General features: G+C 33.0%; 1 protein-coding gene across 6 annotated transcripts; it reads left to right on the forward strand.

Moving 5' to 3' along the window:
• The first annotated feature begins 13 nt into the window (after nucleotides 1-13).
• Nucleotides 14-17,666, forward strand: LOC134680759 (KH homology domain-containing protein 4-like). Of its 6 annotated transcripts, none has more exons than XM_063539985.1 (3): nucleotides 14-1,009; nucleotides 1,679-1,833; nucleotides 14,365-17,666. In XM_063539985.1, the coding sequence occupies exons 1-2, from the start codon at nucleotides 680-682 to the stop codon at nucleotides 1,805-1,807; spliced, it is 459 nt and encodes a 152-aa protein (XP_063396055.1). In that variant the 5' UTR covers nucleotides 14-679; the 3' UTR covers nucleotides 1,808-1,833; nucleotides 14,365-17,666. The 6 variants fall into 6 exon arrangements, with proteins under 6 accessions (XP_063396055.1, XP_063396057.1, XP_063396054.1 ...); XM_063539987.1 differs by having other exon boundaries at nucleotides 15,530-17,666; XM_063539984.1 differs by having other exon boundaries at nucleotides 14-829; nucleotides 863-1,833.
• The last annotated feature ends 10,204 nt before the right edge of the window (nucleotides 17,667-27,870 follow it).

Genomic DNA, 27,870 nt, shown 5'->3' on the forward strand with positions numbered 1-27,870 from the left:
AGTATGTGAGCTAGGTCCCCAGAGATAACTTAAGTAGTTATCCCCCCTTGATATGCAAATTAGTTTGCAAGTGTTTGTTTTAATTAGAATATTTTGTATATAAACTTGTTGGAGATTAATTACCTGTTTCATTATGGCATGTCTATGGAGAGTCATTTTAAACAATGCAGATTGTTTATATTTAGTTTTAATATTTTATAAAGATGATAAAATTTAATGTTAAAGATTTTTTTAGTAATAAAAAGACAATTTGAAATTTATATCTGTTTGGTTAAGGCGTTATAAAATCTTGTTCCCTATTCAGTAATAGAAATCAGTTAGGATGTTTTATCTTTAAATTTCATATTTTATTTGGTTTAATTATACTAAGCCATGTAAAGGCTTAGTTTATGAACTTTTGGTATTGTTAGTTTACTGTCTATTATTATGTTGTGATGTAATATATATTATAGACTCTGCCATACGCTATCAAGAAATAAAGACTCTTTTTTATTGAATCCTGGTTTTGACTATTTTCAGGCCTGCCAAAGACAATTGTGTCAGCTTTCTGTAAGAAGCACGCAGCACCCGAAAGTAAGCTCACCAAATAGCTCATCACCCTGTTCGCTCTACCCACACAATAAATACACAGAAAACATAGTTGTGTCAACTGGTGGAAGGCCCAAAAGTCCTGTTATTTATGAGCTATTGGCTGATATCTGCAAATTTAAACATGCCACAACCCATGAATGCAAACAATGGAGAGGCACCTTTGATTGAGATTGCACCGGAGGAAATAGTACAGGTTCATCAACCGCCTAACAATGAAAACCAAGCTCCAGAACCACTTGTGCCAGAACCAGCTCCAGAGCCAGTTCAACAGATACCAGAACAACAACAAGCTCCAGCCCACCTCATTCAAGCCATACAGCCAACTGGTACCGTACCAGCACAGAGTCATGCTGCAGTACCAGCTCAATCTCCATTTCAAAACCAATCCAATCAACAAGGGCACTTAGGAAGAAGCAAGGTGCATGTCAATCTGACACATTATAATGGCAGCATGGATGCAGCACAATGGTGGACCACATTCATAGCCTTTGTTACGTTACAAAGAATAGAAGAATGGGATGCGATATTGTGTTTCCCATTTTACTTGGATGGTATTGCCAAGCAATGGTGGCACATGTTAGACACTAGTGTCACAAACTCATTAAGTAATATCAAAACTGCTTTTTTAAATAGATTTAGAGCTTTAGAAGAAGACGATGTAAGGTTAACTAATCTTCACCAATTAGAACATGAATCTGTGACTGAGTACATTCATAGGGCATTAAGTTACAACAAAGATAAAAGCGTTGTTGACAAATATCTAATTAAATTAACTTATAGGGGAATGGAAGAACACATTCAACAAATAGTTGTTCCACAGAATCCAATATCTATGAATGATTTACTTATAAAAGCTGTTACCGCCGAAATGACAGTCAACATGAAAAAAACGAACAATACTTCAGTTGAAGAAACAATCCACAAAGCTATATCGTCACTAGAAAATTCTATGTCAGAAAGATAAGCAAATCATTTTCAGTCGGTTGCTGCTATAACTACACCACCACAAAATAATAAGCAAGAAATAAATAATTCAAGTGCTTATAATCAACAAATGTGTTATAATCCATATCAACAACCATTTCAGATGCCACCTCCGTATATGTATACACCAGTACAGCAGCAATCAGCAGTATCAGCAACCAATGCAGTATCCCCAACAAATGAGGCCGCAACAGAACAGTTATCAGAACAGCGCACCAAATTATGCGAATAAACAGAATGGACCCTGTAAAGGCTGTGGTAAGTCTTGTAAGTCAAGGTCATTATGCCCCGCTTTTAAAAAGATATGCCATCATTGTAAGACACAAGGACATTTTATTTCTGTATGTACTGAGCGAATTAAGGCGATGTCACAAGGCTATAGGCAATACCCATAGGGATACGGGTCTGCCTTAAGGCAACAGTCTGAAGGTAGGCACAAAGATAAGGAAATAGTAAAAACAAAACAATCAGAAACTATTTTTACTATAACGTCTCTTGACTCTGAAAAATGCACCACACAAGTCACTGTTGGGGAAACTACAACCAAAGCTTTAATTGACACAGGTGCAAACATTTCTGTTATTAGCAAAAACTTCCTCAATAAGACAACTTATGCCAATCATAATCTTATGCCAGGTAATGTGAGACAGGTAGTAGCTGCAAATGGAAATCAGGTCGCAGTTTTGGGTAAAATTGATATAGTTGTTACAGTAGGTAGCACAAAATTTACTCAAACCGTACATGTGCTTGATCAGTTACATCACACTCTAATTCTTGGATGTGATTTTATGAAAAATCAAGGTGCTTGATAAAATTTAGTAAAAGTTTTGACTAGTTTGTGATATCGAAAACCCTGGTGTAATAATTTTTCAGTAATACATAAATTTCTCTCGTTAAAATCTAAAACATTGTTACAAACACGAGCGAATCGTACAAGTTGAGATATATAAACACCGTAAGATGGTGACAAGGGAACGTCACCATCTAAAAACGGATAATTAACGATAGGAAATGAAAAATCATCCCTTTTATCATAAACTTTAGTATTCAGCTTTCCGTTAGTGATATAGATATCAAGATCGAGGAAAGGGCAGTGGTCATTATTAGTATTAGCTTTATTTAAAGTAAGTTCAGCAGGATAAATTTCATTAATATACATACTGAAGTCGTCATTATTGAGAGCCAAAATATCATCCAAATATCTAAAAGTATTATTAAATTTGTTTATCAGATGTTGTTTTGATGGGTCTTTGCTTATTTTTGTCATAAATTGTAACTCATAACAATACAAAAAGAGGTCCGCAATAAGTGGTGCACAGTTAGTCCCCATTGGAATTCCGATAATCTGACGATATACGGAATCACCAAAGCGAACAAAAATGTTATCTAGTAAAAATTCAAGGGCATATATAGTATCAAAGCATGTCCAATTAACATAGTTTTTTTGTTTATTGCTACTAAAAAATGACCTAAAAGAGTTTGAACATATATATTCACATTCTGATTTTTTGAATGCCCATTTAATAAGTTGTGTGAATTTTTTCTTAATGAGAATGTGAGGCAATGTAGTATACAGGGTAGAAAAATCAAAACTTTGAACAGATTCAAAATCACCAATATGAGCATGCAATTTATCAAGTACTTCCAACGAGTTTTTGACACTCCAAAAGTAATTTATTCCACTATTTTCGAAGGCCTTATTTGAACAATTTATTATAAGGTTTTTAATTGTACCTAGTGTGCTGGTAAGAAGAATAGACAATTTAGTAGTTGAACAATGGCTTGAAGACGAAATAAATCTATATTTGTAAGGGGTTTTGTGTAGCTTCGGAAGCCAATACATAGTTGGGACTTTCATTGTATTTGGCTCTGCTTGTAAAGCGGTGGCTAAAAGTTTATGTTTGTTACAGATTTCGTTTTCTGAAAATGGAGTCAGTTGGAATGTTGGTGAATTGGTGATTTCCTTTTTCAGAACCTCAATGTAAAATTTACGTCAAACAATAATAATATTATTAGCAGCTTTATCGGCCGGGACAAAAACAAATTCCTTGGCTAGTTCTTTTAGTTTATGTTTGATACGAGAAATAGGTTTATTGTGGTTATTGTTAATAGTAAAATGTTCTTTAAAATGTTGAATACGTATATCAACTATCTTCATTACTGAATTAAAAAAAGAGTCCAAAGATTTTTTGTCAGCTTTTTCCCGTTTTATCCATTTCATACAGTAAGTATGGAGTGAGTCGTGGATGATATTACGACACTCATTCCAATTAATAATTGACGGGGGACGATATTTAGGTCCTTTACTGAGGAATGATTTTAACTCTCGGTCTTGAACGATGTTAAGATCTCCTGTTATAACATGGGAAATGGGTCCATAAATATATGCGGAATTACTGCAATTACACGAAGTAGGTGTATTATCACTGATATTAACATCTTTACACAATTGACTATAATTAAACACAAATTTCCGGGTAGATTTCTTGTAAATATAACAAATAAGAGGTAGCTCAGTATTGTCAAAATAACCAGGAATTTGTTCTTTAACAGAATGGTCGTTAAATATACCGGCAATATTTACAAAATCAAAGCCTTTATTGACATACTTAATTTTAATAAAATGTTTTTTATGATCTTCAGGGCGATCAATTTTGGGAAATAATTTAGAATAACAATATGCCATAATAATTTGAACAATTTCATACTTAGGACTGCTATATGAAATTGTGTTGCAATCCTCCAAAATTTTATTTAACTTATTAACCGGTAACGAACAGAGTTTTGTTAACAGATAATGTCTGCCGTTGTTTTTTGAAATAGAAATTAGGTCCGAAATATTGGTATGATTGGCCCGAAATTTTCTTTGATTGCGATTTGTTCTACGACCGTGAGAACGGTTTTTACGAACAGTTTTAGAAACTATATCCAAAATGTTAACGGAATTGGTTCTAGATATATTACCAATTCCCATGATATTATCATTTAGACCGAGAGGGTAAACTGTCTGTAATTTTTTAATCCAATTTAATTCAATTATTTTCCGTGATCGTACAAACTTTGAATGCGATTCACCAGGCTGCTTATTAACTACTTCTAAAGGTTGAACTGCTAAATACTTAAACGGATGGTTGTGCTTCTTAAGGTGTTGGTAAATGATACTTTTGAATTTATTTGGTCTTTTAAAACGATACAGATGTTCTTGAGTGCGTTTAGATAAATATCGTCCAGTTTCTCCTACGTACTGAATACCACACCCCGGTTTGTTTCATGTGAGTAAATAAATAATACTGTTTGTTTTTCAAGTTATATCAGTTTCAAAATTTAAAGAAAATGTGCGACCATTAAACGTGGACCTTACCGTATTGTTGGTGGAAAGACGGGGACATGTAAGTCATTTTTTGGCATGACACTTATCGATAGAAGGGTAACCACGATTTTTATTGTTAAAAATGTTAGCGATGATAGTATTTTTAGATAACCGATTTTGAAGATTGAGACGTGTAGATACCCTTTGAACAAGTTTAGTTTTTAGTATTTTTCCGTTTCTAAGCTTCATAATTGTTTTGTTAGTGAATTACATAATAAAGGAGCAAAGATTGGCGTCCAGAATATGAACCAGCATACAATAATTAAAGTTATGTAAAATTGATAAGTTTTTGTTCGGCTGAAAATGTCAAACGCTACCAGTATAAATTACCCGAAAAAGATAGTGTATATCAGGGTAGGACTGATGGCTGACTAAATAGTAGAATGGGGCTGAATATTGAAATACTACTTTTTGATAAATATTTCTAAAGTAATGAACTAGAGCAGTTCTCGCTCGGACACACACTCCATAATCTAGTATATTATAAGAGCATAAACCTGAAGCACGGGGAGGCACTCTACTGCCTCCACACGGCATTAAAGACAAACTCTGTAAAAAATAAAATTGAGAATGGAAATGGGGAATGTGTCAAAGAGACAACAACCCGACCAAATAAAAAACAACAGCAGAAGGTCACCAACAGGTCTTCAATGTAGCGAGAAATTCCCGCACCCGGAAGCGTCCTTCAGCTGGCCCCTAAACAAATATATACTAGTTCAGTGATAATGAACGCCATACTAATTTCCAAATTGTACACAAGAAACTAATATAAAAATAATACAAGACTAACAAAGGCCAGAGGCTCCTGACTTGGGACAGGCGCAAAAATGCGGCGGGGTTAAACATGTTTGTGAGATCTCAACCCTCCCCCTATACCTCTAACCAATGTAGAAAAATAAACGCATAACAATACGCACATTAAAATTCAGTTCAAGAGAAGTCCGAGTCTGATGTCAGAAGATGTAACTAAAGAAAATAAACAAAATGACAATAATACATAAATAACAACAGACTACTAGCAGTTAACTGACATGCCAGCTCCAGACTTCAATTAAACTGACTGAAAGATTATGATTTCATCATATGAACATCAGGCACAATCCTTCCCGTTAGGGGTTTAGTATCATACCATCATAACATATATGAGAAGAACATAACCCGTGTCATGCCAACAACTGTTTTTAGAATAAATGTCTTTAGTTCCGACGCAAAGACCTTATCAGTGACTCAATATTAACGCCAAAATATGCAATCTTTAATGACTTGACAACAGTATCGTAATTATATCCCTTCTTAATCAGTCTATTTAAAGGTTTTGTAAGTTTCTGAGGTGAATACTGACACCTTTGTGCTTTAAAAAGAATATTTCCATAAAAAATTGGATGTGAAATACCTGAACGTATAAAAAGTCTGCATGTTGAGCTATATTTACGAATGATGTCTTTATACCTATGATAAAATTTAGTAAAAGTTTTGACTAGTTTGTGATATCGAAAACCCTGGTGTAATAATTTTTCAGTAATACATAAATTTCTCTCGTTAAAATCTAAAACATTGTTACAAACACGAGCGAATCGTACAAGTTGAGATATATAAACACCGTAAGATGGTGACAAGGGAACGTCACCATCTAAAAACGGATAATTAACGATAGGAAATGAAAAATCATCCCTTTTATCATAAATTTTAGTATTCAGCTTTCCGTTAGTGATATAGATATCAAGATCGAGGAAAGGGCAGTGGTCATTATTAGTATTAGCTTTATTTAAAGTAAGTTCAGCAGGATAAATTTCATTAATATACATACTGAAGTCGTCATTATTGAGAGCCAAAATATCATCCAAATATCTAAAAGTATTATTAAATTTGTTTATCAGATGTTGTTTTGATGGGTCTTTGCTTATTTTTGTCATAAATTGTAACTCATAACAATACAAAAAGAGGTCCGCAATAAGTGGTGCACAGTTAGTCCCCTTTGGAATTCCGATAATCTGACGATATACGGAATCACCAAAGCGAACAAAAATGTTATCTAGTAAAAATTCAAGGGCATATATAGCATCAAAGCATGTCCAATTAACATAGTTTTTTTGTTTATTGCTACTAAAAAATGACCTAAAAGAGTTTGAACATATATATTCACATTCTGATTTTTTGAATGCCCATTTAATAAGTTGTGTGAATTTTTTCTTAATGAGAATGTGAGGCAATGTGGTATACAGGGTAGAAAAATCAAAACTTTGAACAGATTCAAAATCACCAATATGAGCATGCAATTTATCAAGTACTTCCAACGAGTTTTTGACACTCCAAAAGTAATTTATTCCACTATTTTCGAAGGCCTTATTTGAACAATTTATTATAAGGTTTTTAATTGTACCTAGTGTGCTGGTAAGAAGAATAGACAATTTAGTAGTTGAACAATGGCTTGAAGACGAAATAAATCTATATTTGTAAGGGGTTTTGTGTAGCTTCGGAAGCCAATACATAGTTGGGACTTTCATTGTATTTGGCTCTGCTTGTAAAGCGGTGGCTAAAAGTTTATGTTTGTTACAGATTTCGTTTTCTGAAAATGGAGTCAGTTGGAATGTTGGTGAATTTGTGATTTCCTTTTTCAGAACCTCAATGTAAAATTTACGTCAAACAATAATAATATTATTAGCAGCTTTATCGGCCGGGACAAAAACAAATTCCTTGGCTAGTTCTTTTAGTTTATGTTTGATACGAGAAATAGGTTTATTGTGGTTATTGTTAATAGTAAAATGTTCTTTAAAATGTTGAATACGTATATCAACTATCTTCATTACTGAATTAAAAAAAGAGTCCAAAGATTTTTTGTCAGCTTTTTCCCGTTTTATCCATTTCATACAGTAAGTATGGAGTGAGTCGTGGATGATATTACGACACTCATTCCAATTAATAATTGACGGGGGACGATATTTAGGTCCTTTACTGAGGAATGATTTTAACTCTCGGTCTTGAACGATGTTAAGATCTCCTGTTATAACATGGGAAATGGGTCCATAAATATATGCGGAATTACTGCAATTACACGAAGTAGGTGTATTATCACTGATATTAACATCTTTACACAATTGACTATAATTAAACACAAATTTCCGGGTAGATTTCTTGTAAATATAACAAATAAGAGGTAGCTCAGTATTGTCAAAATAACCAGGAATTTGTTCTTTAACAGAATGGTCGTTAAATATACCGGCAATATTTACAAAATCAAAGCCTTTATTGACATACTTAATTTTAATAAAATGTTTTTTATGATCTTCAGGGCGATCAATTTTGGGAAATAATTTAGAATAACAATATGCCATAATAATTTGAACAATTTCATACTTAGGACTGCTATATGAAATTGTGTTGCAATCCTCCAAAATTTTATTTAACTTTTTAACCGGTAACGAACAGAGTTTTGTTAACAGATAATGTCTGCCGTTGTTTTTTGAAATAGAAATTAGGTCCGAAATATTGGTATGATTGGCCCGAAATTTTCTTTGATTGCGATTTGTTCTACGACCGTGAGAACGGTTTTTACGAACAGTTTTAGAAACTATATCCAAAATGTTAACGGAATTGGTTCTAGATATATTACCAATTCCCATGATATTATCATTTAGACCGAGAGGGTAAACTGTCTGTAATTTTTTAATCCAATTTAATTCAATTATTTTCCGTGATCGTACAAACTTTGAATGCGATTCACCAGGCTGCTTATTAACTACTTCTAAAGGTTGAACTGCTAAATACTTAAACGGATGGTTGTGCTTCTTAAGGTGTTGGTAAATGATACTTTTGAATTTATTTGGTCTTTTAAAACGATACAGATGTTCTTGAGTGCGTTTAGATAAATATCGTCCAGTTTCTCCTACGTACTGAATACCACACCCCGGTTTGTTTCATGTGAGTAAATAAATAATACTGTTTGTTTTTCAAGTTATATCAGTTTCAAAATTTAAAGAAAATGTGCGACCATTAAACGTGGACCTTACCGTATTGTTGGTGGAAAGACGGGGACATGTAAGTAATTTTTTGGCATGACACTTATCGATAGAAGGGTAACCACGATTTTTATTGTTAAAAATGTTAGCGATGATAGTATTTTTAGATAACCGATTTTGAAGATTGAGACGTGTAGATACCCTTTGAACAAGTTTAGTTTTTAGTATTTTTCCGTTTCTAAGCTTCATAATTGTTTTGTTAGTGAATTACATAATAAAGGAGCAAAGATTGGCGTCCAGAATATGAACCAGCATACAATAATTAAAGTTATGTAAAATTGATAAGTTTTTGTTCGGCTGAAAATGTCAAACGCTACCAGTATAAATTACCCGAAAAAGATAGTGTATATCAGGGTAGGACTGATGGCTGACTAAATAGTAGAATGGGGCTGAATATTGAAATACTACTTTTTGATAAATATTTCTAAAGTAATGAACTAGAGCAGTTCTCGCTCGGACACACACTCCATAATCTAGTATATTATAAGAGCATAAACCTGAAGCACGGGGAGGCACTCTACTGCCTCCACACGGCACTAAAGACAAACTCTGTAAAAAATAAAATTGAGAATGGAAATGGGGAATGTGTCAAAGAGACAACAACCCGACCAAATAAAAAACAACAGCAGAAGGTCACCAACAGGTCTTCAATGTAGCGAGAAATTCCCGCAACCGGAAGCGTCCTTCAGCTGGCCCCTAAACAAATATATACTAGTTCAGTGATAATGAACGCCATACTAATTTCCAAATTGTACACAAGAAACTTATATAAAAATAATACAAGACTAACAAAGGCCAGAGGCTCCTGACTTGGAACAGGCGCAAAAATGCGGCGGGGTTAAACATGTTTGTGAGATCTCAACCCTCCCCCTATACCTCTAACCAATGTAGAAAAATAAACGCATAACAATACGCACATTAAAATTCAGTTCAAGAGAAGTCCGAGTCTGATGTCAGAAGATGTAACTAAAGAAAATAAACAAAATGACAATAATACATAAATAACAACAGACTACTAGCAGTTAACTGACATGCCAGCTCCAGACTTCAATTAAACTGACTGAAAGATTATGATTTCATCATATGAACATCAGGCACAATCCTTCCCGTTAGGGGTTTAGTATCATACCATCATAACATATATGAGAAGAACATAACCCGTGTCATGCCAACAACTGTTTTTAGAATAAATGTCTTTAGTTCCGACGCAAAGACCTTATCAGTGACTCAATATTAACGCCAAAATATGCAATCTTTAATGACTTGACAACAGTATCGTAATTATATCCCTTCTTAATCAGTCTATTTAAAGGTTTTGTAAGTTTCTGAGGTGAATACTGACACCTTTGTGCTTTAAAAAGAATATTTCCATAAAAAATTGGATGTGAAATACCTGAACGTATAAAAAGTCTGCATGTTGAGCTATATTTACGAATGATGTCTTTATACCTATGATAAAATTTAGTAAAAGTTTTGACTAGTTTGTGATATCGAAAACCCTGGTGTAATAATTTTTCAGTAATACATGTTGTACACATCTCTATAAACATAACATAGAAACAGTCCCAGGGGCTAGACCTGTAAGATTAAATCCTTATAGACAACCTCCTCATGTTCGGGATGGACAAGATAGACAAGTTCAAGAATTGCAAGAAAGTGGCATAATTGAACCCTCTTCTTCTAGTTGGGCATTTCCAGTGGTCATGTGTTTTAAACGTTCAGGTGGATCAATGAGAATGGCAATTGACTATCGCAAGCTGAATTCGCTTTGTCTCCCTCAATCTTTTCCCCTACCCCACATGGAGAGTGTCTTTGATGCTATTGGTGAGAACAAGGCCAAATACTTTATTTCGCTTGATTTGAAGTCTGGTTATTATCAAGTACCCCTTACAGAAGAGAGTAAGCCCAAAACTGCTTTTATAACTCAAACAGGAGTATATCAGTTTAAACGTATGAGTTTTGGATTGATGAATGCTCCAATCACTTTCCAGGCAATGATGTCTGATGTCTTACGTGGTCTCAATTGGAAGTTTGTTTTAGTGTATGTTGATGACATTCTGGTATTTAGCAAAAACTTTCAGGATCATTTAAATCATCTTTCTCAGGTATTTGAACGACCCAAACATGCAAATCTTAAATTGCACCCCGATAAATGCCACTTTGCTATGAAAGAGATAAAATTCTTAGGTCATTACATTTCTCAAGATGGTGTAAAAGCTGACCCAGAAAAGACCAGAGCTGTAAATGAATTTCCAGTACCTTAAACCCAGAAACAGGTCAGAAGTTTTCTTGGCATGGCAAATTATTATCGCCGCTTCATTAAAGACTATTCTAAGATTGTTTCTCCTCTTACTGCTCTCACTCACAAAAATCAACCTGTCAAACTCAAATGGACTCCTACGTGTCAAACAGCTTTTGAATCTATAAAACAGGCTTTGATAACGGCTCCTGTATTTGCTTACCCTGATCTAAGTAAACCTTTCATCTTAACATGTGATGCGTCAGATGAAGCTATCAGTTTTGTTCTTGGTCAGTTAGATTTTGAGAATAAAGAATATGTTGTAGCCTATGGAAACAAAACCTTAACAAAAGAAGAGAAAAGGTACCACACCTCTGAAAAAGAATGTCTGGCAATCTTAAAAGGTGTAGAAACCTATCGCCCATATCTAGCAAATAGTCACTTTACTGTTGTCACTGATCACAGTGCCCTTGTATTGTTAAAATCAGCAAAACACACAGGTATATTGGCACGTTGGGCACTAAGAATGCAAGATCTTCAATTTTCTATCATTCATAGACCTGGTAAAAGCAATGTTGTGGCTGACTGTCTTAGTCGTATTCCAAATCCTTTCAATACTGATTCTGTTCAAGCTATATCATTGTCAAAAGATATTCTTTCTGAGTCCCCTGATGATACCGAGTCTCTATCAGAACCATTAGAGTCTGAAGATGTACTCTCTGATGCAGAAGAATTTGATGAGTATAAACCAAAGTGGAGAACAGGGGTAAAACTGATTTATGAGTTTGATCATGTTGATGATGGACATGAAAGCCCTATGGTAGCTGCTATTGAAGCTCAAAATGTTCAGGAAACAATTGAAGACAAAGTTTCTCTCTCTCAATTACAAAAAAGAGTGTCCCGATTTCTCTGCAATCTATACTTATCTTTCTTTAGGGGAATTACCAGATGATCGCAAACTTAGAGACAAGGTTGTCTCAGAAAGCAAGTATTTTAGTTTAAGTGATGGTGTTTTAAATCATTGGTACCAAAAACGATGTCGTGGTTTAGCAGAAGATTTTAAAAGAATTAAACAAATTGCCCTTCCTAAGTGTTTGCGACTTGATGCATTAAAGTTTTATCATGACTCTTTAGCTTCTGGAGGTCACATTGGTAGGGAAAAGGTATACAATTCTCTAATGGAAAAGTATTGGTGGAATAACATGCACCAAAATGTTATTGATTATTCTAAATCGTGTGACAGATGTCAAAGAGCAAAACAAAATTGTAACCCTAACAGGCCTCCTCTTACAAAAATGCCCCAAGTTGGTCGTTTTGATAGGTGGCACATTGATGTTCTTGGTCCACTTACTAAATCACCAGATGGTTATGAGTATGTTTTGTTAGTCGTTGATGCCTTTAGTCGATGGTGTGAGGGATTTCCTATGAAGACTCAAAATGCAAAAGAAATAGCAGAAAATCTTTACAATGGAGTTGTAACTAGGTACGGTAGTCCAAGAGTCCTCTGCAGTGACCGGGGACAGGCTTTCTTGAGTAAGATTGTCAAAGCTATATGTGAAATCTTTCAAATTACTCAATACCACACTTCTTCTTACCATCCAAACACAAATGGTACTGTGGAAAGACAAAACCATACTCTCGCTCAATCTCTTCGTACTTATTGCAATGAAACTCATGATAAATGGCCTTCTTTAATCCCAAGTATAATGATGGCTTTCAGAAGGTCTGTCTCATCAGCTACAGGTTTTTCTCCTTTTTACATGATGTTTGGTCAGGATATGAAAATTCCCTTTGATATAGCTCTAGAACCGAAAGATAATTTACCTCAGGACACAAAAACTTACCTCAACCAATTTATTTCCAATATAAAAGTTGCACACACAATTGCACATCAAAATGAGGCAGTGAACAAGGAAAAAGATAAAGTTCGCCATGATGAGAAAGCAAAAACCCAAACTTTTGCTGTTGGTGATTTGGTTCTAATCAAAGTACACAAATTCCCACAAGGAATGTCACGTAAACTCTGTGACAAAGCTGAGGGTCCATACCATATTGAAGAGATTGGTCCAAATCACACATATGCTTTAAGACAGTCTGACCAAAAGAAACATAAATCCCTCATGAATGCAACTAATCTTCATCTTTATACTCGCCCTGAACCAGTTCGTCAAAGGTTGACTGTCAACCCACCAAAACAAAATGATGCACCAGCACCTGATTCAGACACAGAATCCCTAGAAGGTGATGCAGAAATCCAAGATGTACAAGATAATGTAGTACAACCCCCTCCCCAACCTGTCATTGACCCATTGAAAAAATATACTTTTAAAGAAATCATCAAAGGTCGACGCAAGAATGGTCGTGTTGAGATGTATGTAAAATGGCTGGATAACACACATACTTGGGAACCTGATACAAACTTTGATCAGGATATGTTGGATTACATAAACATTAGATGGACCAAGAAAGGAAAGAGAAAAAAGTCCCTTTTTAAACTTTAATTTGTAAAGGCCTAATATCCTATTTTGTCGTATCTGTTTATATGTTTAAGTGATACACAGGTATCCCCCCTTATATGTTTGAGTGATACACAGGTATCCCCCCTTATATGTTAAGTGATACACAGGTATCCCCCCTTACTATTATATGTTAAGTGATACACAGGTATCCCCCCTTACTATTATATGTTTGAGTGATACACAGGTATCCCCCCTTATATGTTTGAGTGATACACAGGTATCCCCCCTTATATGTTTAAGTGATACACAGGTATCCCCCCTTATATGTTTAAGTGATACACAGGTATCCCCCTTATATGTTTAAGTGATACATAGATATCTACCCATTTTATGATTATTCATATCCTTGGATAGTTTAGTTCCTATTTTGTCATCTCACCAATACAAACTTGACTCAATGCCTTTTGGTAAATGTTGGATGAAGAAAAAACACCGGTGTACAGACAAGTTTCTAATTTGTTCAGAGTTTCATTATCCTAGATAAGTGGTTTACAATGTGTTGGGTTTTCGAAATTTGGATGAGCGGTTGTCATATTTTTATAGTTAATTCTGTAGTTCATAGTGCTAGATTGTATGTTTAGAGCTCAAATATGCAGTCAAATAAGACCAAGGCCCATCTAACTTTCCGTTTCAATATCATTGTAGGCTATTCTCTGATGAATTGGAACAGTCTGCTCTTCTCAACCTTCATAGTCCTTATAAGTTTGTGTGTCATCATTGAATCAACAAATCAAGAAGATATCATTCAATGTTTGAAAAATGGTGCAGAGTTTCGACAAGAATCTATACTATTTTTAGCCAAAGTGTGTTGGCTCCAGACCTTTACAGATCATATATTATTTAGTAATATGGCTAATTTTGTTCTCATAGTTGTCAGTTTTATGTATTGTAAAGCACCAAGAATGGCAATGGTTATGTCAGTTATGCAATTTTTCTCTTGTGTAGAATCTCAAACTCCCCCATCATTTATATATCATAATCCCACTGAAGAACCACAGAATGATTTTTCAACAAAAGTTCACCAATTTATTTCAGAATTTTCATGGGTACATGCATCAGTTATTTTGAGTATAATTGTCTTATTGTTTTTGATATTTTTAATTTGCTATTTGTACAAATCAAAACATAACCGATGTACGACTTTGGTTTTAGAAATTACCTCAGGTGGCGATTGTGTTATTGTACCTATTTTAAACTTGTCTTTGTGCCCATCTTACTATCAAATTTCAAAACCATCCGTTAAAGAATTGACTGTTGCCGCATTTCCCTCATGTAAATTATTTGCCACATGGTCATCCTTTCAAGTAACTAATTTGTTAACTGAGCAAAGTATTCAGATTCCCACTACAATTTCACTTAGCTTAAGGAATCGTTATAAGCTTCCATATATTTTAAATCAACCATTCAATGCCTACGTCTATGTGACACACCAAGGATTCGCTAATATTCTAAATCCGCCAGCAGATTCTTCAAATAAAACAAAGATAGCATCTGCAGCTGATTTGACCTCATTTGTATAAACATTTTTATAAAACCATTATTATATTGGATAATTATCTTATTTTTTTTGGTTTTGAGTGGCCGTCACCACCTGATTGAATTAAAAGGATTTAAAGACAAAGATAATTTTGTTTTATATTGTAATGTTACCATTTGGGTTTATCTTTTGAAAATCACTTTGTACAAAGTTTTTTGTATTTTGATCAATATTCATATGGCATATCTTGATTATCTCCCCTTAGTTTTATATGACCTTGATGAACAAGACTTATATTTTTATTGTGTACATAACATGTATTTTTTTTTTCAGTTTTATAATATTAGTATTATGCATAAGACACTATTCTGTTTTATGGTCTCTGTTCATATGGAATACAACAAAACTGCTACTGAATTACCGTAAATATTGCTGTACTGACCGCATCGATACATAACCCGTTACTATTGGAAAACACTCGCTTCATCTAATCAATTCTATGGAAGATATTCATTTCCGTGTGTATATATATATCTAGTGATCTTGAAGGATTCGACTCGACTCACTTTTTCGAGGATATTCAGTGCGAATTTATGGAAATTCCTATACATATACAATTCAAAGACATCATTGTTGTAATAAAGTTATCATGTTTGACATTTTCTAAATATACTGTACCGTTCTGGTATTATTTTTCAGATTTGTTTACAATTAATTCATGTGAAAAGAATATTATATTTGACTATTTAAAGATGAATTTAACATTTTGAAGCTTTGGAAATTTAATTTTATATTTGGCTTAAAACATTTTGAAGTTTGGTTCACAAGTTTTCTTTCACTTTATTATCTATCTTAATATATAAATATAAGGTGTAATTCTGTTAAACAAAAGAGAGATTATTTTCAAGTTATCTTGTATGTATTTATCTCGTCTCTGAAAAAAGCAAGGCGACAGATTAAATTATGTAATGTCCATTAGTTCTTTTGTAAGGGTTAACAAATAAATACTTTATGTAATTAGACAACTTTTCCCAAGTTAAGTTGATAAAGAAGGAAATAGAAATAGCCACATTGACAATGAGTGGTTTTGCACGTGGTACGATAATCTGCCACTTTTACACTGAAAACTTTGTAAACTAAATTTTGATTGGCTCAAAACCAGAAAATTAGTTTAATTCCATTGATTCACTTTTTTTCTTGATTAGCGTCACTCTGCCATACGCTATCAAGAAATAAAGACTCTTTTTTATTGAATCCTGGTTTTGACTATTTTCAGGTGAGTACATATTTTATATATATTTTTCTATTAGGTTTTAAAAACTAAGAAGGTAATTTATTCAATTTTGAAAGGTTAATTAATTGAATTAAATATTGGGTTGTTAATTCAAATTATTTAAGAAACCGTCAAAAATGTAAATTGTTTGAAAAGTTAACTAAAGTACTTTTGGCAAAAAGTCCTTTATTTGGTAAACAGAAACATAACTTGTGTAAATATATTTGTTTATAAGTTTCAGTTTAGTTTGTAAAAGTTTTAGTTAATTACTTTTGTTTAATTATGTCACTGTGTACATATCTTGAATGTACAGTTAAGTTTTGGTATTGCGGGCTGCCATATATTTAAATATATGGGAGATAACTCAGGGTTTACTTGCGACAAAATTGCGGGACAAATATTTTCACCAGTTTAGAGCCAACATTGGTCATGGTTTGTGTAATACATTTATTATTCAATACATTCATGTTAGTTTTCCATCGTCGCCAAGTAACAAAGCTTGTATAAGCAAAAAAACATTAGTTCTCCTGAATTTCCCATTCCAGCCTTGTGATTTCTATATTTTAAGACTTTGTTTATTTATTATTCTTATAGTTGAGAATGATGCATACAGTTTAAGGGCATCTAAATATATTTCTTTATTTAAATTGTATTTTACTTTAGAGTAAATTAACTCAGTAGTCCCAGAATGTTTAATTTTAGTATGTGAGCTAGGTCCCCAGAGATAACTTAAGTAGTTATCCCCCCTTGATATGCAAATTAGTTTGCAAGTGTTTGTTTTAATTAGAATATTTTGTATATAAACTTGTTGGAGATTAATTACCTGTTTCATTATGGCATGTCTATTGAGAGTCATTTTAAACAATGCAGATTGTTTATATTTAGTTTTAATATTTTATAAAGATGATAAAATTTAATGTTAAAGATTTTTTTAGTAATAAAAAGACAATTTGAAATTTATATCTGTTTGGTTAAGGTGTTATAAAATCTTGTTCCCTATTCAGTAATAGAAATCAGTTAGGATGTTTTATCTTTAAATTTCATATTTTATTTGGTTTAATTATACTAAGCCATGTAAAGGCTTAGTTTATGAACTTTTGGTATTGTTAGTTTACTGTCTATTATTATGTTGTGATGTAATATATATTATAGACTCTGCCATACGCTATCAAGAAATAAAGACTCTTTTTTATTGAATCCTGGTTTTGACTATTTTCAGGCCTGCCAAAGACAATTGTGTCAGCTTTCTGTAAGAAGCAAGCAGCACCCGAAAGTAAGCTCACCAAATAGCTCATCACCCTGTTCGCTCTACCCACACAATAAATACACAGAAAACATAGTTGTGTCTTCTTGTCAATTGAAATTGCACACATGACCTTTGACCTCGATTGAAAAACAAATGCACCACAATTTCTTTTGACGACCGGGATATTTAGAAAGTACACATTCTTAGCTTTCCAGTGATATATAATTTAACGGTGTGTTAGGTAGGTGCATAAAAAAATGTAAATTTGGCTCTCATATCACTCGCCTATCATTCTTATAACAGATTCAAAAGATATAAGATATTTTTATAAGCCTGGAAAACAATCTGTTTTTGTTATTGATCATATTGGTGGTACTTTGCTGCCAAACAACAGCTGATTGACAGCTAGGAGCAGTTACTAGGTGTTGTAGAACAAACTATATCAGTTCATAATTGTAAAATTGTTTCATCATGTCGATCATAGGTACATGTATATTTAGATAAAAAAAAAGTTTTACTCCCATTCAAGTCGTTTGCATGTAATGTTAACTCAAACAACTTAAGGTTATCATATCATTTATACGTTTTGTTCTTAACAGCACAAATTGATAAACAAATAGAAAAATGAACGCAGGATCATTACAAAGGCATCTAAGTACGTTTTAAATATGTAAAACATAAAAATGTACACTGTTGTTGGGGTCAGGAGTTGGTAAAACTGTTGTAATCAGACACGTTGCTCCACATCTGAAAGAGATGGGATAAGCAGTCATTCTTATAACAGATTCAAAAGATATTACATATTTTTATAAGCCTGGAAACAATCTGTGTTTGTTATTGATCATATTGGTGGTACTTTTCTGCCAAACAACAGCTGATTGACAGCTGGGAGCAGTTACTAGGTGTTGTAAAACAAACTACATCAGTCTAAATTGTAAAATTGTTACATCATGTCGATCACCGGAATATTTAGATAAAAAAAATAATGTTTTACTCCCATTCAAGTCGATTGCATGTAATGTTAACTCAAAAACATTAAGGTTATCTATATCAGAAAGAAAAGACATAGCCAAATCACATTTAGGTAAATATGATATAGCCACGATGTATAAGTATGACTATTTTACTCTTTTATGTGTGATTTGTAGTAAACAAGGCAACATTAAAATGAAACTGTTTTTCCGTTTACCTTTAGAAGTATGGGAAAAAGAGTTGAACAGCCTTTGGAATCAAGGAGAAGTTGGTGAGTGTCAGATTTGTGCGTTAGCACTTTGTGTTAATAATGATAATGAATTACGAAAGACATACCTGCCAAGTAAATAACCTAGTAAACGTGATGCATTAGATGATGTTTCTGAAGCATGTTGGCTGACTAGAGGAAGGTCAACGGTAACAATCAAAGAAGACATGGATACCCTTGTTGGTACATATCTTACGAAAACAAATGGTATTTACACAACCATATATAATAAGGTTTTTGATTTCCTGGTAATTAATTGCAGCACAAAGATACTAGATTGCCTTATTGATTACGCAAAGCTTAGTTTTATCCGAGATTGTTTTCTCTGGAACAATATACCCTGTGAACCTGACAGTGATAAAGGCACTTTTGTCATCTTAATGTCAGACGATAGATTAACCTTATATATGAACAGACTTGTATTCGAATGGTCACACGAAAGAATAGAAGATGTGCTTTTAGACAGCAATACAATGGCGAATGAAGAATTCAGGGACAGATTACTTTGTAATTCACGACAACGTTATAAGGTAGAACAGTCAAAACTTGCAAGCATAACATAGCCGTGTGCTGAGTTACAATTCAGTTGTTAAGAAATATGTTGCTTGAAAGGAGATTATAATCTTCCGTGGATTTTCGATCAAGGTGTTGATATGAATCATATCTGAAGAATGAATGATACTGGTGTTCACCAAGATGTTTGAATTGTTCAGGATGGATTTGACCTCTGCTGTGGTATCAGGCTGCTCTCAGCGAAGCATTTTATTCTTTCTAAATATATGTACAACAAAAAGAAGGTCTGTTTATCATATTAACAATCAAGATTATTGTTTATGATATATTACGGGTCTTTCCCATAACTAAACTATAGCATTTGATATATGAAGAATAAACGATACTGGTGTTCACCAAGATGTTTGAAAAAATAGTATATCACTAGTTGTAATACACAATTGTCAAATATTATCAGTTGGGTTGTCAAAAGTGAATTAGTCAGTCCCATACCCAAACTTTTATTAGATTAAGGTTTATGACCCTTTCTGAAGACTTTTTTGTACGAACTTTTCAAACTTCAATCGTATCAAATAAACTCATCATATATACCAGGACTACATTTTGTATATACGCCAGACGCGCGTTTCGTCTACAAAAGACTCGTCAGTTACGTTCGAATTCAAAACTACAGTTATAATGAATAATAGAGATATGCCATTTTGTACATGTACCAAGGGGAAACTTAATGCAGAGCATTATAATTTACTGTTTCATTGAATTTAATAGGAAAAGAGTACTTTGTTGCAAATAAACCAAGATTTAATAGACAATCCAGAGCCTTTTATACAGAGATTTTTGTTATAAAATTTGAAACATAGATTACTCACTTGCTTTTCTATGTTGTGCTAGTGTTTATTTTTTACAAAAAGTTCTAACCAACCTTTAAATTCCAAAATACCTCGTGCTGAGTCATTAAAGTCGAGTGCACCATAAAAGGCGTACTTGATTTGGTCCAGATTTTTATTTGTTTTAACAAATAACTACATTAATAAACTTGTTTATAGGAAATCAATACTAGCATTGCATGCAATAATCCTATCAGTAATCACATTGCCAAACATGAAAGTGCAAGGATAAAGGCTGTGGATTTTCTATAAAATTTCCATATGTTTAGCATTGAATCAACACAAGGGCACGTAATCCTTAAATGAAATAAAGCATTATCTCTCTTAATATTCCATGACAATTGCTTTAGAGGTTGACTTCACCTAGAAAAATACAAAGTGAACACTGGGAATATATTTGTAGATTGCTATATTTTTTAGAAGATATCTGTCTAATAATAAAATAGTTATCAAAGGTACAGACCTTCTAAAATTCAAACTGACCATTATTCCGTGCGTTCATCGTGTATCGTGCGTGTTGCGTGCGTGCATCGTGCGTGTATCGTGCGTGTGCCAATCGTGCGTTCATCATTCATCGTTCCGTGTATTTTCCGTGTAACGTGCGTGCATCGTGTATTCTTAATCGTGTATCGTGCGTGTATCGTGCGCTCATCAATCATTCATTCTAATCGTGTATCGTGCGTGTATCGTGCGTTCATCAATCATTCATTCTTAACCGTGTATCGTGCGTTCGTCAATCGTGTATAATTGTGTATATCAGATAACGTGCATTTGTCAAACGTTCATCTCTTATTTTGTAACGTTCATACATTGCGTTTTTTATATGATAGTCGGTTATAGAGCTCACCAAAGCTTATCTTTTTTTCTCACGGTTAAAGTATATATATTTGTTCCGACTTAAAATAAAACTTACAGTCATACTTACTTTCTTGTGAACACTTAATTAACATCATCGTACATAACGTTCATACCGGTTCATGACTTTTTGTGTAAATATTTTATCATCTGTAAATATTTCGTGGTTATTCAGTGAATCTTGGCTGGGACTACACTTAGAGTTAAAATTGTAATTTCTATTCCACTGAGCGAAATGGACTTAAGAATATACTGTTGGCCAACTGTTATTTGTTAAAAATATTCTGGCAGTCAAAAACAAAAGTGCTTTTGCAAAATTTAGATGTGGGTTAGCTCCACTAAAAAAGACACTGGAAAGTGTGAAAGAAAAGAAGTCCACGAAATGACATGTGTTGTCGCTCTACTATTGAAGATGAACTTCATGTCATTCTAAAATGCCCATTATATGTAGTTTTAAGACAAATATTATACATTTTAATGAACATTTTAACCTATCATTATCAGATGGCGAAAGTATTATATTTTTTATTTAATTACGGCAATGTTGCTGGTTTAGTCGCCAAAACACCAACAATATTTTATTTAAAAGAAACTATACAAATCCTTGGTTGAACTATGCTAGATTATAATTCTTCGCTTATTTGGCCAATTCATATGCTACTTAGATATTTTCAAATATTTAAGTTTTGATAAATACCATTATAAATATTTTGTCTTAGTTTCTGATGGTCACATGAACGTAATGTTATTTCATTGAGAAAATACAATATACAAGATTGTCGGGTAAATGTGGATTGCGGATTAACATGTTAAATGTCAAACTTGAATTAACAAATTAAACTGAGGTGAATTAACACGAATATGTATGTCCTCTTCAACAGTGTTTGAAATCTCTATTCTGAATTTCATTTAAACTAAGCTAAATATGTTTTGTGGAAAATTGAATATAAATAAACATTATATGAAGACATTATTTAATTTTTAATTAAACAAATATAAGATCAGGCAAATATATCATGTATCATCATAATTTTAAATTTGTGGAACTTTCAAAACTTGAAATTGAATTTACAAGTTAAGATATATAATCTTGTTTTGATTATTATTATTTTTTATATAAAATAGTTTAAAATATGGTAATATCATAAGAAGACTTTATTTAAATGGAATAAACATGGAACACTTTCACGGATTCATTTTTCATTGTGTTCATGGTTGCCTATCAATGACACCGTTTTTAATTTATGTCTAAAAGATTATTATCCGAAAAAATAATTCACAATAGTATGTTGTTAACTAGGTTGGTCCCCTCCGTTCAACATTCAGTATGCCTTCGGAATATACAAAAAGTAAGGTATTGTCAAGAATTTCAATAACGGCCGGGAAACAGACTAGTTGTTAATCTTCTATGATTATTAAGATGACGGATGGTTTTTTTTCTCAGTACGTCTAAACACTGCTAAGGAGTCCTTGGTGCACTAAGGCCTTGGCTATGCTATTAAGGACTAGAAGGAGTGTTGGTATATGTATTATTTTGATATATCATGTTAGAGAATGATATTTAATGCATAAATTTCAAATTTTACAAAAAAAATAATCGTAAATAAACGAAATATTCAACATTATTTAGACACGTGCCGGTTTTTCTTTAATATGCCGAAAATCAATGAACCGATCGACACGTGCCAAATAACATATAGCAACTGATTAAACAATCACGATCTTTTTATTCTAAGTAATTTAAAACAATTGTATCGAAAATATTTATGCTTCAAATATTTATAATTTAATGTGTTGTTCTTATTCAAAATGATAAAAAGGACAAATAATTTTGCTGTTCTTTTATTTCTTTCCCAACAAAATTGTTTGTCATATGAGCACGACTTTGATGTGCGCTAACTTATAAGTAAGAGTGTGGTCAGCTTGTTAAAATGTTTATGTAAGATATACGAAGACAAAAGGAATATATATATTTATAAGTGTTTTGTTTTATTTAAATTCCGACAAAGATGCGTGCATATACAAATGGTTTCAATAAAAACCATAAATTCCGAAACAGCTATATATGTTAAGTTTCATGAATGGATAAGCGGTTCTCAAGTTACAGTGCGACATGTGGACGCCCGGCGGACGGACGTACGCCGTACATTTGTATACCATAATACTTCCCGTCAAAATGTTGACGGGCGTATAAAAAAGCGTAGTGCGCCCGTATGTCAGAAGGAAATCTGGGACCGGTTTCACGAAGCTATCGTAAGACATGTCATAAGATATATCTTAGGACATGTCTTATGATCCTCTTAGGACTATCCTACGACATATCTCAGACCTCGTCTCGAAGCTGTCTTAGGATGATCTTAGCTAAGACATCCTAAACCTGTCTCAAGTTCTTTAAATTTTCAAATATAAATATAATTTACGGAAAAAAATCATGTAAATGTAGTATGTCTTACCGTAAATTATTCTTAATGTATTAACTAATTTAATGACATAATTTGCAAAATAAATATAAAAAAAAGTAATTTATATAAATTATCTTTAAACAATACATCAATATAAATATGAAATTTTTAATTCAAAATTAAGAAAACAGAATATAAAATGATGACATTGTTTGGGTACAAGTGAGTTGAATTCAATTTCGACTTTATTGGTTATAAAAGGTTAAGGGATAAAATCGTGCAATCTTGATATCAATACATCGAATTTTCATTGTTGACAAATCATGATAATCCGTCTATCTAAAAAGATAACGCTATAAGCAGGAACAGGAGAATAAATAATTAGATGATAAATAAGGTATTTTTTTTCAAAATTAATGTAAAAAAATAGTGTAGTTTATATAAATAAATGTATGACTATCCTAAGACCATCATAAGACACCTCTCGCGTTGTCCTAACTTTATGACCAACATTAAGATATGTCCTAATTTAAGACCACTTTAGGACTAAGATATGTCTTAAGACCATCCTAAGATATGTCTTAGTCCTAAGACAGCTTCGTGAAACTGGGCCCTGATTAGTATAATTTTTGTCGAGTCTTCGACTTTAGATGAGAAAGCGTTATCGAATACCAAGAAAGAAAATAAATCCCGTGGAGACGAATTTCTTCCTTTGTTCGAGAACAATCTTATTGAAATAGAAATCTGCGATTTAAATATGTCCATAACTTCTTCGATGAACCAAAGCAATCTAAATATCGACCTGTATTTAATTCAAAATGGTTCTCTTTTTCTTCTTTTGGTTTACAATAGTCCATCGATATCCCATGATAACATACTGTTGCCATGCGAGGACTAGTCTATTTACAAAACTTTTAACCAAAATTAAACATTATGTACAGTATGTTTCTTTCTTATATGTTCAATGTAAAAATGCCGGTATATAATTTTGAATTGCAACTATCTATAGTTCCGTAGCTTTCTATCCAGGCGTATAAAGAATGGTCGACAAGTGCGTATATTTTTGTTTAATCAATATTTCGTGTGTGTTTCAAACTCCTTCACTTTTAACAACGATACGAGTACTTACATTTTCCCATATTTACCCTTGGAAAAAAATGTGTAAACAGATTTTTATTTTATCAAATCTTTTTTTTTTTTTTTTTTTTAATTATTTAGATTTTTATTTAGTAATATTGACTTGTATATTACTATCGGACACGCAAGACAGAGATGTATATTATACACCCGACAGGAAATCGCTTGAATACCTGGACGTGTCACCTCACAATACCTTTGGGAGTAATACCTTTAGCCAGGCAGGTGAATAGACAAGGGAAGGTCCGAATTTATTAAAATAAGTTTATTACATAAAAGAATTATGAACAAATTAGATTTTCGAAAACAATTTTCACGGAACACTTATTTATGATCAATTGTGACTTTAAACTATGACTTTTTAACCAATTCCCATATAAAGAGTTAAAAACGACATGCAGATCTTGGTTACTTAAAAAACATTTTCCGTATCAAATTAGTAAGTCGGATAATACAACCGTACGATTGACAAGATATCCACTCGCAATTACGACTAAATTAGGTTACTGTTTTGGTCTTTAGTGGTTCATAGACATATCGTGGCTAAAAATGGAAAAGATAGTCAAAGATGGTCAAATTGGCGGCACGCAGAGAATTGATACTCTAATTTCAAAATTGATGGTGATCTCTTGTCTAGCAGAATAAAATTTAATATCAATAAATTTGAGCATTTTCATACAGAATAAGAATGAACATAGTATCAATTTTTTTTTTGCGGAGTTTCCCTTTAAGCTAATGGTTAAATCTCGAAAAAATGCATCTTTTCCCGATATTTCACAGTTTGACGTCGCGCTAAATAACATGTACGGTAGCAATTTTAAATGTGTCAAAAAGAACGAATTCTTCAATTATTAAGTAAGTAAATTTCTGTCAAAAATCATTATATAGGAAATTTTTATTAAGGTCATATAATATGTGATAAGACTGATAATAGAATACTAATTCAATGTCATGCAATAAGGTTTTTAGAAGAAAGTGTTTAATGCTCTTTTAATTTTAATTCTGCGAATTGTTTTTGTCTGTAAAAACATCAAACAGAGAGAAAAAGAAAATCACAACTAATTGAATAAAATGGAGGATTGAAATGGAGAATGTGTCAAAGAGACAACAATCCGACCAAAGAGCAGAAAATTGTGCGTCTAAACACGACTAAGGACTCCTAAGTGCACTTATGCAGTGGCGGATCCAGAGGGGGGGTTCCGGGGGTGCGCACCCCCCTTTATTTTTGCCGATCAATGCATTTGTATCGGGACATACGTTTTGCACCCCCCCTTTGCCCTGGGTTAGCACCCCCCTTTCGAAAATTCCTGCATCCGCCCCTGCTTATGAGTTATAATATGGTACTGAGGACCACTAAAAGGGGTGCTGTACAATGTAAACACATTTCTTATCTAGATAGATATTGTTATTTAATGCATTTATATTCAAATTTAATCAATAAAAGATCACAAAGGATAATAGAACAATGACTGGGCCGGTTTTCGTTAATTTTTCCGAAAATCACTGAACTATAAGACACGTGTCAAATTACATAACTGATAACACTATTACCTTAAAATATGAAGAAAACAAAATTATTTTGATAAGAAAATTACCCTGACATTTAGACATATTTACCATAAAATATGTTTTAAACTTTTAAAATATCCTTTAATATGCATCGGTTTATAATTTAATGAAAAAATATAGAAAATTGTTAAGCTGTTTTTTATTTCAGGAAGGAAAGTAATGTTTGCATCGAAATAATTAGCCCCTCCCCTATAAATGATCATTAACCCCAAGTGGGGGCTTAAATTTGGACCCCGATCGCGAGGCCTGACTGCCACAAACAACAGATTACGAACAGCAAACAGTGGATATGTTCCGGACCATATGAGTATTTGGACCATACGCGTATGGTCATGACCATATGGGTATATACTCATATGGTCCGACCATACGCGTATGGTCGGGGTAATTAACACTCGGTTACAGTTTACTTTTAATACTTCTAAACTCTTCATATGGTATGACCGTTCATTCAAAAGACGCTATCATATAGGAAATTTTATCATTATATTATAATAATAAATAGATAAGCTAAATGAAAATAAGAAGTTCACATAGTTAATTTTACTTAATTGTCAAATTTAAAGTAAACACATTTTATACCGATGGCCATTACCGATGGTCATTACCGATTTGTTATTACAAGTAAATGGCAATATGTCGACTAAAAAATTAAATTCCAAAAACTTCTTAATGAACTGTTACATAAGAAGTCACTGGAAAGTAGCATACTATTAGTTTATTTAAGTTGTGTTGTGAAGATGGTGTATTGCAGTCATTTTACGATATTTGAGATCTAGAGCTTCTTAAAAACACCGTTGACATCAGAATTGCCTCGGTATCACTATACGCAGCTGCAACGAAGGCTTGTTTTTTCACTCGCAAACAAAATGTGTAAATGAAAAAGATCGTGCACAAATTTCTAGCAAATGCAAAAAAGGTATGATACAGTGTGGAAGTGAATGTCATCCAAGCATACATGCACGAATGTAACTAGCGATGAAAACTAACTATGGCATCAATATTAAATTTTTACGTAGTTTTTTGGATTTTGAAATTAAAAAATTGTCAAGTTTTTAACCATCACTGTTTTTTAGATATTTTTTTTGTATTATTGAAACGTTTTTAATGTAATTTGAAAAAAAATATATATACCTATATGGTCCAAATACTCATATGGTCCGGCCCGTTAATAACCAAACGAGTATCATACTCATATGGTCCGACCATACGCGTACGGTCGGACCATACGCGTATGGTCGGACCATATGAGTATACGCATATGGTCATGACCATATGCGTATGGTCCAAATACTAATATGGTCCGGAACAGATACACCAATTGATATGTATGAAATACAACGACGGACACAAAATATTGCACTGAAAAATTCCAACTACCATAAGATCGATTTTTCAAATCTCCTTATCAAATTAGTCCTGCATTTTAAAAAACATGGGATATCTATTACCGTTTGGTTTCAATTTTGAATTGAAAATTGCATTTTCCCAAAGAGTTTTAGGTAAAACCCCGAGAATCTCACCTCCTAGAAATTTGAAGTGTTCGGATGTT

The sequence above is a fragment of the Mytilus trossulus genome, chromosome 8 (assembly GCF_036588685.1).
Source record: "Mytilus trossulus isolate FHL-02 chromosome 8, PNRI_Mtr1.1.1.hap1, whole genome shotgun sequence".
Taxonomy (NCBI): Eukaryota; Metazoa; Mollusca; class Bivalvia; order Mytilida; family Mytilidae; genus Mytilus; species Mytilus trossulus.

Coding starts and splice junctions, on each gene's coding strand:
- LOC134680759 (XM_063539981.1), top strand. CDS start 1,737: ATGCAGTATCCCCAACAAATGAGGCCGCAACAGAACAGTTATCAGAAC. Junction 1,834..14,364: donor TGGACCCTGTAAAGGCTGTG/GTAAGTCTTGTA, acceptor ATATCATTGTAG/GCTATTCTCTGATGAATTGG.